Source organism: Cygnus atratus, chromosome 3 (genome assembly GCF_013377495.2).
Source record: "Cygnus atratus isolate AKBS03 ecotype Queensland, Australia chromosome 3, CAtr_DNAZoo_HiC_assembly, whole genome shotgun sequence".
Lineage (NCBI taxonomy): Eukaryota > Metazoa > Chordata > Aves > Anseriformes > Anatidae > Cygnus > Cygnus atratus.
Window position 1 is genome coordinate 100,038,322 of NC_066364.1, and position 16,573 is coordinate 100,054,894.

The 16,573-nt window shown below is 35.0% G+C and overlaps 1 protein-coding gene across 3 annotated transcripts in view; it reads right to left on the reverse strand.

Annotated features, from left to right (window-relative positions):
* SPATA17 (spermatogenesis associated 17) overlaps positions 1 to 16,573 on the reverse strand; it is a 100,260-nt gene that overhangs the window by 25,551 nt on the left and 58,136 nt on the right. For all 3 annotated transcript variants that reach the window (XM_035558016.2, XM_035558006.2, XM_035558034.1), the window contains exons 7-9: positions 15,708 to 15,911; positions 10,143 to 10,294; positions 1,202 to 1,337 (exon numbers count right to left, since the gene is read on the reverse strand). In XM_035558016.2, coding sequence (XP_035413909.1) covers positions 1,202 to 1,337; positions 10,143 to 10,294; positions 15,708 to 15,911 — 492 coding nt within the window. The remainder of the gene's footprint in view (positions 1 to 1,201; positions 1,338 to 10,142; positions 10,295 to 15,707; positions 15,912 to 16,573) is intronic.

The window sequence follows — 16,573 nt, forward strand, 5'->3', positions numbered from 1 at the left end:
TTGATCTTTGTATCTTTATTTACAATGTAATTTATTTAATTTTTTTTAATGATTAAATATCAAAATTTTACTCTAATATTATTTTTAAAGCTTAAAATTTTGAGAAAAGTATCAGACAAAATATTTCATCTCAAAATAAAATTCCTCGAAACCTGCTTTATATTTACAAGGATAAGTTACTTTCAAGAAAACAAGTAATCATATCTTATAAAACCCCAAAATTAATTTGGTTGAAAGGGACTTCTTCAGATCAGATAGTCCACCTCTTTGCTGAAGCAGGACCAGCTACAGCATGTTGCCCAGGACTGTGTCCTGTCAGGTTTTGAATACATCCAATGATAGAGACTTCACAATCCCCTAGGCAACCTGTTCCAGTGTTTGACCACTCCCACAGTAAAATAAATAGATCGATAAGTAAATAAAAATAATTAAATAAATAAATACATGAAATGTGCTTTCTTTCATTCAGATGGAATGTTATACATCTCAGTTTGTACCTGATGCTAATTGTCCTAGACACTACTGAGAAGAATCTGGTTCCATCTTCATTTCCTCCCACAGGTGTTTATATACATTGATAAGATGTCCCTGAGCCTTCTCTTCTCCACATTGGAGAGTTCCAGCTCTCTCAGCCTGTTCTCATAGAAAAGGTATTCTATGCCCTTTATCATCTTTGAGGCCATGTGCTGGAACTGTTCTGTCAAGTCCATATCTTTCCTGTACTGGGAAATTTTAATGTGATTATGATACCTAATACAAAAATAAGTAATGCAAATATATGCACAAATCATGTTAAAACACTGTTTAGGTTCATTTTCACCCTTTTTCACCCAAAGAACATAAGCAACAAAATATTTTATATTTTCTCCGTTTTTCTTCCATAATTTTCTAAAGGTTTAGCATGTAAGAATAAATATACCTATATTATATTGTATATAATATGATGTCCTAAATAAGGAAAGGCATAAAAAAAAAATTGCAAAACTGATATAACCAGATCTGTACTTATACATGCTCTTAATCCTTACCTTGTAGGTCAAAGAATTGTTGAATTTCTTCCAGTTTAACTTACCAACGAGTTGAGAAACCTTGATGGCCCAAAGATACCCAGTGGATTCAATGATCTCAGGATCAAGCTCAAATTCACATACAATAGCAATCTAAAAAAGTAAGCCATTCTTTAATTTTTGTAGTGACTCACCTTGCCTGTTACCCACTTATTCGGCTGTACTTCCCGGAAATGTTTAATTCCATAAGTTTCTTGGCCATATTTGCCTGACCTATGAATTGATGGATCATACTTCTCATTTTTATGATACGAAGAAAATGGCAAAAATCTGAAATTCAAAAAATATTTAAAAATTATGGTCTACTCCAGATGCCACAGAAATCATGTAAATAAGATATCAATGCAGCAGAAAATGAGGTGGACACAAGTTTCTGCTATTTTCCTCTACCATCTTGATGTCCCCTCCTCAGTACTGTGGAAGGGTTACTGCAATTTCTTTTATAATTGCTTTTTAATAAAATTTGGAGCAAAGTGATAGAGATCTTCAACAGCATAAAATGAAGCCTTGTAAGAAGATAGAAGGTGGTGCATTTGCATTACCAGATTATTACTTTGGCTATATTTGCACTGTTAACTGGTGTGGTGTAAAGAGGGAATGAACAGGGACTGGTTTGCTGTGATTTCCTTATTGACATGTGCAATGCAGTATGTGCCACCAGTCAATGGAAGGCCTCCACCATGCAAAAGTAGAGTTCATTTCTGGAGAACCTTGCATCCACCTTACAAGTAGCGTACTCTAAAAGGCAACCAACACAACCTCAACCTGATCATTCCATCAGGATGGATACATTTCAAGACTACCGGCAGTGTAAGTATAGACCAAGACTAATTCACACCAGAAAGAACTCCTTTTGTACCTTAAAGTAGAAAGTGTATCCTTTGATAACTGTTAACCAAAGCTATATAAGGTGTAGCCTAGTTGAGCAGAATAGAAACTTAGACAGATAGTACTGTTGGCTTTCATGTATTGGCAGACCACAAAGCAAATCAATGATTTATTCTAAATACACAAATCGTGTACTTTACTGTGAAGTTATCAGTATGCCCTAACCATCAATCTTTTGGGATTTGATTCTTTCACCTTTAGTCATGCTGAGGGTGAACTCCCTTCTTGCATACTACCATTGAACAGTGAAATTCCAGATGCCTTCTTTGGTCATAGAGGTTGTTTTAAGATAGACATCACTAAAGCCTGTGGGCACCTACAGGTCTTCTGGGTAGGTCCCACAGTAAACTGTATGGAGGAGGGTGAAAGGCATCTCATACATAACGGATTTGCAAGAGACCCTACAAAGATATCAGTTTCATCTGCCCATTTTAGTTTGCAAGAGAGTTACAAGAGCAAAGAGATACATTTTAATATAAAGGAAAATCCCATGAATGAAGCTTATCATTGCTGGTATTCCAAAGAAGAAATGTGTGTTCTTTATTCTACAAGTGCAGAAAAATTATTACACAGTAAAATTAGAAATAAGTTTCAAGAGTTTAAAACATCACTTTAACAGCCACAATAATAGGTGTAGTTAATTAAACCCTTTTACTAGTTGAAAGTTTTTCAGAACGCAGAGTCCCAATAAGAGTTATAGTCAAACACGTTTTTGTTAAAGATGGGGATAAAAATATGTTTCTTCCTGTTTCTCAGCTGATACAGACTCACAAAATGATTTATTTACACTAACCAATAAATCAACAACTGTTTGGGTGAGCTTGTTTATTTTTCTTAAGTTATATACCTCTCTTTCCACTTCATAAAAAGAAACTATTTAACAATACTCCTAGCTATATCAATTTATTCTATCCAGTACCACAGTCAAATGTCATGTAAAGTTAGCAAAAAGAAAAACACTGATTTAGCAGACTTAAATTATACAAAGCTATAATAGCATGTGTATACTCATGGGAAAGGACACTCACATAAGACAGATTATGGTACTTGTAATGCTAATTTGCACATGGGATGGACATCACATGCACACAAAAATTAATGTGGCCCCAGTGTCCCAGAGAATACACCGAAGGTGCTGTGAGCCGGCTGCTCCACTTGCAGTTTTTATCACTTCTGAATTGCATTTTAATAGTACATTTTTCTTTTGTTCAGACATGAAAGAAAATTGGCTTTCTCAGGGGATTGGATATCTGAGAAGGCTAGCAGTTTAGGGATTTGCCCATATATGCATATAATTTAGTTGAGCCATAACATTCATAATTCAATATGAATACCACATCTGTAAAATTTATACATGAAAGAGCAAAAAAAAAATCATGAGAAAAGTAGAAGGTTAAGTAAAGAAAACAATAAGGATTCTAGTTGTTTCCCCTATAAAATGTTCTATGTGAAGGGCTTGATTTTACTGTGGACCAGTTCGGCTTCATCTTTTTTGGCAAATCTATTGATCAAATCAGAGTTTGGCAAATCAGAGTAATTTATGTTTTACCACAATTCTGAACTTAAATATCTATGCATATATTCTAACACTTTAGGTCACAAGTAACAGCTTGCACTACATGTAGCTTAGCACAAATTTAATCTTCCACATTCGACTGCTTATCTCCTCTAAGACCATCGGCTGGTCTATGTGCTGTACAGCCTGCAATGTATGTCTATGGTTGAGGAAAAAGTTAAAGCAACTATGAGTTTTTGAAAAAGAACATTGAATAATAAAAAAATACTGAAAATGACATGAAAGAACATCAACAATATAATGGGGTATAATGGCATAAAGTAGTAATTTTTTTTCTTCTGTCTGTAGATCTGCAGTCAGAGCCACCTGAGCAGTTGTTGATAGGAACAATGATCTAACAACAAGAAAAGATCATATTCACAAATTCAATGTCTGTTTAAAGCAAGCAAATATTGTCATAATTTTATGTAAATAACTAATTAAAAATATTTTAAAATTTTGTTTATTTGTTTTAGGTAGATAAGCAAATTAATAGGAATCATACAAGCGTCGTTATAGCCCTACCAAACAATGATAATAGTAAAAATCAAGAGCACTGCAATATACTTCAGTAACGGCATTGTGTTCTGTAGCTCTCTCTATATACCTGACACAGCTTTTCCCCAAATTAATGACAGTATGTGTTCTGAATGTGAAAGAAGAGAGTGATGGAAGGAGAAGAAAATTAAATCCAGACAATGGTATGATAACACTATAAACTGCCCAAGCTTAGACCTCAGTAGTTTTTTCCCCACAATAAGCTCACTCCAGTGGGATTCTTATATCTGGGTTTCAGCTTTTCTTTGTGATTTCAGTGTAAATTCAAAAGTTCTTGAAGGCTTTCAGTAAAACTGACAGAGACAGAAGTAGCGGGATGAAAGATGAATCAAATTCCATGTTGTCGTCATATTGTGCCATAAAGCGTAATCAGTATAATCTGAGCCTTTCCAAAACTTTATGATTTAATGGGAGGTGAATTCTCCCCAAAGAAATACACTTAAAAAATGAAAAGTTATTTCATTCCACCCACCACAAAAGCTTAAATGAGAGACGTGACAAAGAATACAATCAAGATAGGGTGAAAGAGTTGGAACCAAAAAGCCTCGGAGGCCTTGACTTAGTAGACAATCCTAGACCTGACAGTTTATAGCAGTATATATTTATATTTCAAAAGATATCCTTGATATCCTTTGTTGTTAAATAAAATTGTGTTCTCTCTCCTTTCTATCCTGTACCTCCTTGCTACCATTAATTTAATCTTTCTAATCCTTCCTTTCCACACATTTCAGCCCCCTTGTTCTCTTTCTTCCTTCATCTCATCACCTATTACTTCTTCCTTCCATTCTGTCTCTTATTCCATTATTTCTTGCTATTTTGACAGGAGATGGAAGAGGCCTCTTAGATACTAAAGGCTTTCTGTTTGGCCTTGATAGATGCTGTAGAAGGTACTAGACTCTGATGTCTATGGCAATGCAAGAGGAGAGAAAAATCTTCCTATGCAGCAGCACAAACAGGAAGGAGGATTTGTCAGGGAGTGTAGTGATAGAACAAGAGGTAACAGTTTTAAGCAAAAAAAGATAGGTTTAGATTAGATATAAGGAAGAAACGTCTCACAATGAGGGTGGTGAGGGCCTCCCAGAGAAGTTGTGGATGCCCCATCCTTGGAAGTGTTCAAGGCCAAGTTGGATGGGGCCCTGGACAAACTGATCAGGTGAAAGGTGTCCCTGCCTCTGCAGGATAAAGCTAAGCAGCATTCACTTTTTCTTCTGTCTAAATGGCAGCAAGCAACAGGGCAGGACTTCACCAGGTTCTCTGGATCTCTGCAAAGCAGTCTAGCAGTGCAAGCACATAATACTGCGAGCAAAAATGCTTCGCTTTACCCAGGCCACTGAGAAAGATCAGGTAGGAGATCTACTGCTAGACTATCCCACACCCCATGGCACAGTAAGAAATATTAACACCAAAGAGAGGTAGGGTAAATATTCCTAGATTTTTCAAACTTGCACAATATTTGTATGTATTGTATGTTTTAGTAACTTAGACGTAAAAACACTACCAAAATTTTAGCTCTAGATGTGTGATAGTGCTGTTAAATTTGTATCTAAACTGGTTCCATGTAATAGCAATTCAGTTTTTTGTTGTCTTGATCTAAGTCAAACAAAAAAAAATCCCCTCACTTTAAAGAAGACCACAAGCAATTAGCTCCAAACAAACTATGTTTCACCTCCTGGAAGCTGTGAATCTTATGGTTTTTTTAATTTATTAAATAAAAAATGTAATTAATTTTAAGCTTTCAGATTTGGGTTTTACCTAAAGTCATTGCTCTATCTAATCCAACAGACTATCTTTTCACTCAGTGAACAAAGAAGCAAAATGGTTTTCCACAGCAAAACAATTGCAACAGGGCAGCCATTATGTAGTTCATAATGAGTGCACATTACAAATCAAAGTGTAATTAACAGTATAAAGACAGCATATTTTACTTACTGTATCTAGTCAGATTATCTTTAGCATGGTATTTTTTCCATGAGAAATTTTGGGTGCATTATTACAAATATTGTGTGCAGTAATACACTAAATATAGTAAATATCGATGCTTTTTCAGTAAGGTCTCAGTCATTTTTATCCTAACAGCAGCAAATCTAAGAATCCCCTTTCTGTTTTTATTTAACCCATGTTTGCAATAATGTAAAGTGGCAAAAGAAAAAAATCGTCCAGTTCGTGTAGAAAGTAAAAGATCTCTTCTGCAGCAAATTCTGGAACTTCTTAATTATACACTGACTTATCTGCATCCCCAGTGTTATAAAGTACTAGAACTTCATTAGAAAAATTAAGATGGAAAAATGAAGGCACTACTTTGTAAATTTCCAGTGGAAATTAGCTGGAAGAAGCAGAGGAATACTGGATCAAAAGAGGGTAATCATGCTTAACTGTGCCCTAGAGCACCCGCATGTATAATACGATTTGCACAGTAACTACCTCTCCTATTACTGCTTGTTTGGAGTATTCTGTGTTAATGGGGTTAGCTAATTTAGTATTTTAACTTAAAAAGACTCTACTGATTAATAAATGTTGCACACTGTGCTAGTAATTAAAATAAATGGAAGAGTTACAAATAGAAGTTGAATTGTTAAGAAAACATTATCTGAAAATATATGATAATCCCTGTTTATCATAATACAATAACAGTCCGGAAAATATGCAGATTGCTGAAGTTGCAAAGCATATGAAAACCTAAGCATAATTTGAACAAAGTTTTCAGATGTGTTATATTTGCATGACATAAAACATAGTGGCCATTTTCACTAGGCTAATTCAGAAATACAGTAAAAAAATCTTAAAAACATACAAATGAAAAGATTTCTTAAAATTGCAAAATCTCATCAAAATGAAGTGACTTGTTTTTTAAATTTTATTTTAAAATGCCATTTACACTGGGCATGTCATGATACTGATGACTCCGAGTCATTAATCTTTCTGTAAGTCCATCCTTTGTGCACAGCACTGTGTAGTGCAGGAGTACCTACAGTGGCTCTAAAGGAAGGCATTATCTTGCTGAAAATAAACCTGTGAGGAGCTTGGTACTGCAACACTCACACAGTGTGTGAGACATGGGGTGTGCAAACATCGTGCTGTGCTGCACACAAGTGAACCAATGTGTTCAGGACTAGCTTGGCTATCTTTTGTACAGTACTGAGCACAGAGAGAGCCAGAAACTGAGACAACTTGCCTGTTGTCACACCAGCAGCCTACAGTGAATCAGAAATCCTCAGCTTTACACTATTGCTGGTTTATCCCTATTCTATCACCACATTGCAACTCATTCTGATGTATGTTGACTTTATAAAGATGTTTAATACTATACTCTCAATCATGAGGCATATTATGTGAGGCAGATTTCAGCACTTAATGAAAATAATTTACATTTTCGTTCTCTGGAAAATTAGGCGAGCACACTGCTGCACGCAACTGAGTAAAGAACTTTTCATGCTTAGTGATCTAAATCTGCTGGATCCAGCAGTTGGTGTCTCAAACTAGACACTAGTTTATTAAGTGGCCATCCCAAAGGAGTCCAATTGTCATTCCTATCCAAGTGTAGGGGGAAATCACTCCATTTGTATGAAAAATAGCACAATAAGGCAGTAACAGCTTCAATTACATGAGAAAGAGGTATCACTCTTATTAGGTTAGATTACCCAGTTGCTGTTTCATTGCAAAATAGGAAATTCCAGCAGTTGCTTCAAGCACCCCCATCATTTTCTTGTTTTGGATTTATACTGCTTCTACTTGCCTCAACCTCTCCCTTGGCTTTCTCTATTATTTCTGCATTCATCAGAAGCAAGAAGTTTCTCAGAGCTTGAAACATTTAGAGAAAACATTAACTCTTTAAAAAAAAATTGAAATCAGAGGTGAGTGGGAATTCTTAACATCTGATATAGAAAAAATATTGCTGTTTTATACCTGCTATCTTAAAAGATAATGCACAATAGTCATTCTGGAAAAATAAGATCAAGGATTCAGTTTGTCTTTTTTATGCAAATACTAGCTTTCTCCACAAACTCCACACACTTCCTCTTTTCTTTATTTGCTAAAATAGAAGAATGATCAGCATACAACCAGAAAGAAATACAGTCCCAAAGTATACAATTACACGGAAAGAGACAGAAATCTGTCAGTTCATAATAGACACCGCTGAGAAAAAAGTACTGTAGAATCTGAGTAACCCTTTGCTGACTCCTCCCTGGAGACCAGCATACCACAAAGCAGCTGCAGCATTGCTAGTGAGTCTTAGACCTGATGATGACCTGGAGCTCTGTCATCACCTTTTCAAGGTTACAGATGTGACCCTTGCATGGTTGGTTGAACCTGAAGCACAAACGGAATGATCACAGCCTGAAAATGTATAATACACTATGCATTTAGTGCGCGTGAAGCTGAGAATCACTGCTTCTGCGTATTAAGGATGGAATGAAATGCTTCCTTGCCCATAAGGTAAATAAAGACCCCCGATCAATTAATATCTGTCAAAGTTGGAGACTCCAAATTTGAAGTGTACAAGACCAAAGCCTTCACAATTCACTAAGTGGGAAAAAACAGGGAAATAAATATTTCAACATATGACCTTCTGAAACTGTTGACACAGTGACCTCTGGTGTAAATCATATCAAATAAAGACCAGGCCATATAGTCATTCCCATAAATGAAGAACATAATCCCTCCTCATTTGGAAAATATAATCAAAACCTATCCAGTGTAAAGAACACCTTAGCTGAAAGAAAGAATCTTAATTATTACTCAGTGTTTTCTAGATTTCAGTCATAGAAGCCAAAAATAAAAATAAACATTTAAAAGTTAGCACTGATCTAAGATGAGATTTGAAAGTTAAACTGCTTTTCCCCTTCTCCAATGATCAAAACAATAGAGGAAAGAAGAGAAACCTGAAGTACACTTTTACTTGTAACTTTTCCCTATTATTCTTTTGGTATAAAAGGGGTAAAAAATACTACATCCAATTTTTGTTACCAAATATCACAAATAACATTCTACAAATGTGGAAAAGTTGCTGAATTAAAAGATTTTCTTTCAAAATTGTTTTTAAGTAGAAGCTCCTTTGAAAGTCACTATTAATATTAAATCAGGGAAAACACGGGGAAAAAAAAAAAAAAAGGATCCAGCAATTAAAACAAAAGCTAAAACATGCAAATGCGGTTGATTTTAGAATTCTTAAATCCCAGTCTTAAACTGACACAGGCAATATGGAGCTGATAGTAAAGTATTATTCATTCCCAGTGAATCAGTAGATCACAGGCTGCCCACAAGGAAAAGGGATTCCTTTCTGTCCTGAATTCTGGTACTGAAGTGTCAAAGAATTGCCAAGAGCAGTGAATTGAAGCGAAAAGTTGTCAAAACATCATTTGTTTCTAGTTAACTACAAAGCCAGAACAAGTGACTTAACAGGCTTTATTATGATTGGGCAAAGGAGTTCCATCCCAATAAAAAAAGAATTGGGAATATTTGGTGATAGCCTTAAATGTGGGGGGATGGATTATGTAATTTTGGATTGTATGGAAAAGAATTGGCCCCTCTGATGCTATTACAGATGCCATGGCTCAGGAAACCAAACTGCCACAAAGATGATTACAGTTTTTATATCACGTTCAACATGTGCAACATATGCTCCCTTCCCTTCCAAGTGAGCTTTGGTAGTCTACTGGAAAGAAGGCATGTCTCAATGGCATGCAAGAACATGTTTCCTCCCACAGTATTTAAAATCTTTGAATATGAAGACAGAAATAGTATTTGTTCCTTGGCAAGGTGCATATGGCAAAAAGTAATTTGCATTTGTTTACTTATTTCCCAGTAAGTTCATCTGTTGCATCACATATTATTATTATAGCACGTTCTATTGATTCATAGATACAGATGGCACATGTAATACCATTACAAGATAGGGTCTCTGCCCTGGAAAGTTTATAATCTAAGAACATAGAATTTAGAAGTATGTACAGAGAATGTTTGCTACTAAGCTGTCAGGTTTGACATTTCATTTTGTCACACATGAAAGGTTTTTGAAATCAATGAAATAAAGAAAACATCCTCACAACAATAAAAGGGAAAATAAAATAGCTTACTCATTGTCATGTATATGGTTTCTCCATTCCTCCCTTTTCATTTCCACTCTGGCCTTCTCTAGTGGTGAATCGATTGATGCTGCCACTCGCAAGGTTGGTTCCAAAGGCATATAGCGCTGCCGCAATACTTCAGCGGTATCGCGGAAAGGCCCCTGAGGAAAGGTATAGGATAACGTAAGTGTTTTATTGTGGGGCTATAGTTCTTTCTTTCTTTTATTCATGACACATCACTGATGAATGAGGACACAGAGTGTCTAGGAAGTGTAGCACGACTTTTCTTCCAAAATAATTAAAGCAGTTCATTTCGATAGAGAATTACAGATAACACAAAGGTTGAGAACATGCTCTAAAGCCCTAAAGAGAGAATGAGAAATGCGTACTCCAGATTTATTTAGCTACTCATAAATATTTATTATTTTAAAACAATACATTGTTAGAACTTATTAGGAGACCTTATTTTTTCCCTTGGAAAAAATACTGGTGAAATAAAATTTGATATACAAGCGTTAACTTCATCTAGATTCTGTTTAAGCAGGAAGTCTCTTCCTTTTCATGGGATAAATCATGTTCTACCTTAAAGAACATGCTCTTTTCAATTTAACTATAAAGCTATGTGGAAGAACTTAATATGTGACTTAAAATACAATTCCTCTAATATGATTCAAACTAATGTCTACAAAAATGGAACTATATAGTCTATTTTTGAAACTTCTAATTCCACATTAATCTCACTAGTCTTAAGAAAAACCAAAAGCTCGTAATTATTTCAGAGATGTGTGTATATATAACATATATACATCCATAAACACACAAAAGGATGTATGTGTATACGTATATATATAAAATGTTGTGTTTTTTTTTTTAAAAAGCAGACCATTTAATAACTGATCAAACCAGTACCTACCATTTAACAATACAGATAGAGAGAGCAACAGAAAGTCCTTTTCTACACTGTCAAAGTGATGTATGTTATGTCTTCCTTTTAGTACTAACCACTGTGAACTTACCTCAAGTATAATTAGCGCCATACTACGCTCAGGACAATTTAGTGGCAAGTCTAGATTAGAAGTGTTACTAATTAATTTTTATTTTATTTTCACCATTACTGATCCTGCAATGAACTAGTGAAACCTTCTGAAACTATGAGCAGACAAAGAATCCTAATCACAGGCTTTATTCTTAAAGATATCCTTCTTTAAATAGGTTATCAGTAACAAGTCACAGCTGGAGTTACTGCAAGCACTGAGTGAAGACTGTGGGGCTAATAAAAAGAAATGATTCACGCCTCATTATGTTCACTTATGTTTTACATTAATAGAAACCAATAATAGGAACCAGTTACCATAAAAGTCATGGACCGTAAATAACACAAATGGCAAATAAGTATCATCTAGTACTTTTCACAGCTGGACAGGAGGATTGCTATATTTGAAAGTAGTTAATGGATTTTTATTGGAACTTTACTTTTAAAGGCACAGCATCATGATTTGGAGATATTTTTAAAGATCATAGTAAGGAAGTAACAATAGCATTTATACTACTTGCAGATATTTTCTTGCTTTTACTTTCTAAAAGTGTCCACAAAAAATATACATTCATTTAGCATGACCACAATAAGTTTTTTTAAAAACAGAATGAAAATTGTTATTGCCTTTAATAAAATAATCAATACTACAGCAGGTCATTAAAACTGGTAAACAATGTTCTAGTAACATAATCTAATCATCAAGATATAAAATAAGGCTTAACTTGCTAATGAAAAGATGAATACTTTGTATTGCAAGATGTTTGCAGAGCTGCATATGCAGAGAAAAGAAGAAAGAAGTGTAGTGTTATCAAATAACATAATGATAGATGTTTGCTTTTAGAAAATAGTCTTCTTCATCATAAAATATTTATTCATATTCCACCAGAGTAAGGGCCAAATCAGATGTCCAAGCAAGCTTTTTTTTTTTCTATCTTTAATTTCTAAGAACTTTTAACTTTCTCAATTCATAGTTCAGGTGAAATTAATAAAGCACAGCAAATACTAATGGAAGGGGGAAAAAAAGAATATACAAACTATGCAAAGGTCTCTCCAATAAGGTTGTCATCATTAATGGTGGCGCATATTGTAGAATATGAAGTTAATTCTAAGCCTTCCCTGCATTTCTCTGAAACACATATTTTATGAAACTTACCCAGCAATAAACACCTACTGAATGTATGTAAGATGACAAGACCTCTAAAAAATCTATTTGCCTATTTGCATTTTACAAGATGAACTTTAAGATTTATGTAATCTGCGGTAAAATGGTGCTTGCAAATATTTTCATATCTGCAGTGCCCACAAGCATTTGGGACATCTGGCTTCAAAAGGGAACCAACAGTTTTCACCCTAAAAGCAACTCAAACAACTCCATGTTCTATTTTGGAATTTTTACTGAATAGCATAAAAATTCTTGCTACTGACTGGTCTGCCAAATAAAATGGTTAGCAGGGAGGCATTCTTACTACTTTACCATAAAATAAGAAACTCATGAAAAAAATTATGATCTACATGAAATCTTGTGCTCTTTACTGTTCCTATTCCATGACAGCCACCAGCATACAAGAAAAAAAAATTTAAATCCCCTAAAAATGGGGATGTACTTTCTGTTATTAATGCCTTTGAAAGAACACTTGACTAATTTAAGAATTACACATTCTTCCATCAAACTGTAATTCTAGTTAATTCAGTAATAAAACTGATAGGTCATAACTAACTAATATATAACTAATAACTAATTATATATAATTATATATATAATATATATAACTACATATATACTATAACTATATATATATAGTTATAACTAATGTATAATCATCATTAAAACTTTTCTTTTAAATACACTATATCTCACATACACGGAGTTATATATAAAATGCTAAATACCAACTTTCCCAAGAAAAAGCTAGTAGTTAGCTAATTTTTGTTCTCTTAAGCTTATGTAATTTACATTCTCATATAAAATATCCAGGCCTATGGGCAACACAATTTTTAGATACCTGAACAATCAATGGAGTAACAAGTGGTGCACACTGGACCTGAGATATATAAAATGTTATCACAGAGAACTAGGACACAAGTATAGCTAGTAATTAAATTTCTTATTGTCACACTGGACAACTTTCAGGGTGATGTGTTCTGATGGGTTTTCATTTCCAGCTGCTTCATCATCTCAAACCAGTGTCCTTTCCTTAGACAATACAACCCTAAATTGTCAAAGTGTTGTGCAGGGATTTAGCCGTGTGACTCCCATTAACATCAATAAGAGTCGCGCAGCTAAATCCACGTGCTGTGCTTTGAAAATTTACCCCACAGTGTACATCCCAGGGTGCTGAAAGGATTAAAGTATTATATAGTAAATTCCCTCTTTGAGGTGCAGAAAATAAACAGGGCTCTTCTGGTTTGTTCTAAAAGGCTATCTGTGCACTACTGCTGTGAATGCATCTGAACTTAGAAAGGTCTATAAAATATTCCAAACCCAAACAGAATCTTGTACGATACTTTATGTACAGTAAAGTGGTTTTGCAAGAGCAGCTTAACAATAGAAAAACTCTGAGTTCCCTCTTTATTTTAAAAGCATGACTCCTGTACCTTGTCCACTATGCAAAATCTTCCTCTCTGTCTTGAGAGACAACGCATCCAGTCACATCCCACTGAAGGACTATAATCGCCCCATTGGTCCCAGAAGGTAAGGCTATAATGTCATATTTGTTTTTGAATTTACATTCAACTCCAAAATCCCTGATCACTAAACCATTGGCTCATGCTTTGACTTGGTTCTAATATGAGTCAATGAGATCGTTATATGAGGAAGTTCAAACAATCAAGGTGTGGGGATGGAAGGAGGGAAGGACAAAGGTGAACTACCTTGAAGTTGATCCTTATTTATGGACACATATATATATATATACATATATATGTTGTAAGCAGCGTGGATCTCTGTGGGGCTCACCTCTATTTATTCAGACATATTTTGGCAGATCTGCATCTGTTCCTCATGCTCTAACCCAATTGTCTTTTTATTCACATCCCACCATTGATATTGGCTCATGTTGATACAGAGAAGTCAGATATGATATAAAGGTGAGAAAAGCCTCTTCTGTGTGGGTTAGTCCATGAGCCCATGGCTGTTTCCACTGAAGAACAATGTCGATTCAATCAGTAAAACACAGGCAAATTGTAGCATGGCTACACATAGTTTGAATCCAGCGGTAGAATTATAGAATCATAGAATGGCTTGGTTTGGAAGGAACCTTGAAGATCATCTAGTTTCAAGCCCCCTGCCATGACCAGGGACACCTTCCACTAGATCTGGTAGCCCAGGGCTCTATCCAACCTGGCCTTGAACACTTCCAGAGATGGGGCATGCACAATTTCTCTGTGCAGCCTGTTACAGTGTTTCACCACCTTCTGAGTAAAGAATTTCCTCCTAACTTCTAACCTAAATCTCTCCTCTTTCAGACTGAAACCATTGCCCCTTGTCCTATCACAATATACCCATTGAAAAGTCATTCACCATCTTTTCTATAAGCCCCCTGTAAGTACTGAAAGGCTGCAATGAGGTTGCCCCAGAGCCTTCACTTCTCTAGGCTAAACATGGAAGAGAAAATTTAAAGATAGCATGGAGTTCAAAATAATGTACAAGAAGTTCTGAAGTCATTGCAAGCATTCAAAGTCAAGCTGGCACTAAACATGTATGTATGAGGAACATAAAGCAGAAGTTCAGCAGACTGTGCAAACCGAAAAAATCTTCAGAAGAGATAGAAAGACAGTGTATGTCTACCTCAAAAATATCAGATATTCACTGGCAAAAGCTACATGTCTGGAAAAATATCCACTCATCATCAACTGAAGAACACAAAGGTCTCAAAGGTTTATAAATATTGGTCATACTCCCAGCAGGTTTAGATAATAAGGTAGCAAATGCTCTTTTGCCATTTTGTGGGACATCTCTGACGTATTACCTCAGAGATTACTTTATGGGAGAGGAAAAAGGTTATCTGCAACATATGCTGACATCAACTGAAATCAAAATCCAGACCATGACAGTTAAGGAAGGGAGCTGGGCAACTAAACAATTGATGCAGAACATGTAGAAACTTTTGTATTTACTGACACACAGCTAGCTGATGCAAAAGTACAGGAACTACTTCATACTGAGAGGATGTCTTTTGGTCTCCACATCGAAAACACAAAAAGAGTAATAAGTTATTTCAACTGGTTAATTTTATCTTTAATTTCTCCTATTTTTCATTGATTTAAAATTGGAACTTAGGAATTCTCCCTCTGATGAATCAGGATGATACTCAGTTATATCAGATCTTCTCTTTGAAATCTCAGATGACTTTTTTGTTGTTTTTTCCAAAAAGACAAAAGCAAAGTCACATTTTCTTGTTTTACATACCACATACATTTCTTTTTCCTTAAAAAAAATTTGTGTCAAAGAATTATATTCTGAAAGCAAGCACTAGTTCTATAAATAAAGAACATACACACAAAATATTTGACCAAAAAGAGACACTGAAAACTGTTACCTGAGGTTTCTGTCTGCCAATAGGTGGCAGGGATTCTCCAGCATGGAAAGTTGGAGGCCTTGTACAAGTTGGCCAGTCGTAGAGTTCATCTGTGAAGGGACTCTTCACTTGCTGCCGCCTATGTCCCAGTGGCTTTGACTGCCGGAGCAGCAGTTCCATTGGATCTGGGGATTTTCTGAACGGCGAATTATATATGCCTGCAATCTGAGTAGAAGATGGGTTTACCTTTGACTTCAACTAACTTACAGTTGCAGTTACAAAAGTGTTTAAATAGGATAGTGTAATGTATAATCTGTATTTTAGCCCTCCCAATGGGTATAATTTTCATTTTATTCAAGCAAGAAATACACAGCTGATTTTCGTGGACCTCAAACCCTCTTTTCTTTTGGTCACATCTTTCCTCTTCCACGGTAATAGTCAAACAAATGTACCATTTTTTCCTTAAAAATAAATTAAATTGTACAAGCTTACAACTAGCTTTAAAGACAAGTATTATACTTGTTTTGAAATATAAACTTGAGTTTATGTTTCTTTAAAAGCCATTTTAAATTACTATGCATAACAGAAATAAAAATATGTATTACTTATTATTTCTAAGCACATACGTTCTAAAATAAATATCCATACAAGGAAAAAGATAACTTTTGTCCCTTTAGACACTGTGCTAGCTAACTCACAGTGTGGCATAAGACAGTTGAAATTACAACATTTTTAAAAGTAAAACTGAAAGACTGGCTACAGGGAAACACAAGAACATTTATTGAATACCAAAAAATAGTAACTGTTTTTTTGCAGCAAAATGTCTTATTACATTTCTTTAATCATTCATATCTATTTAGTTTTATTAGTATAAAAGCTGTGAAAAA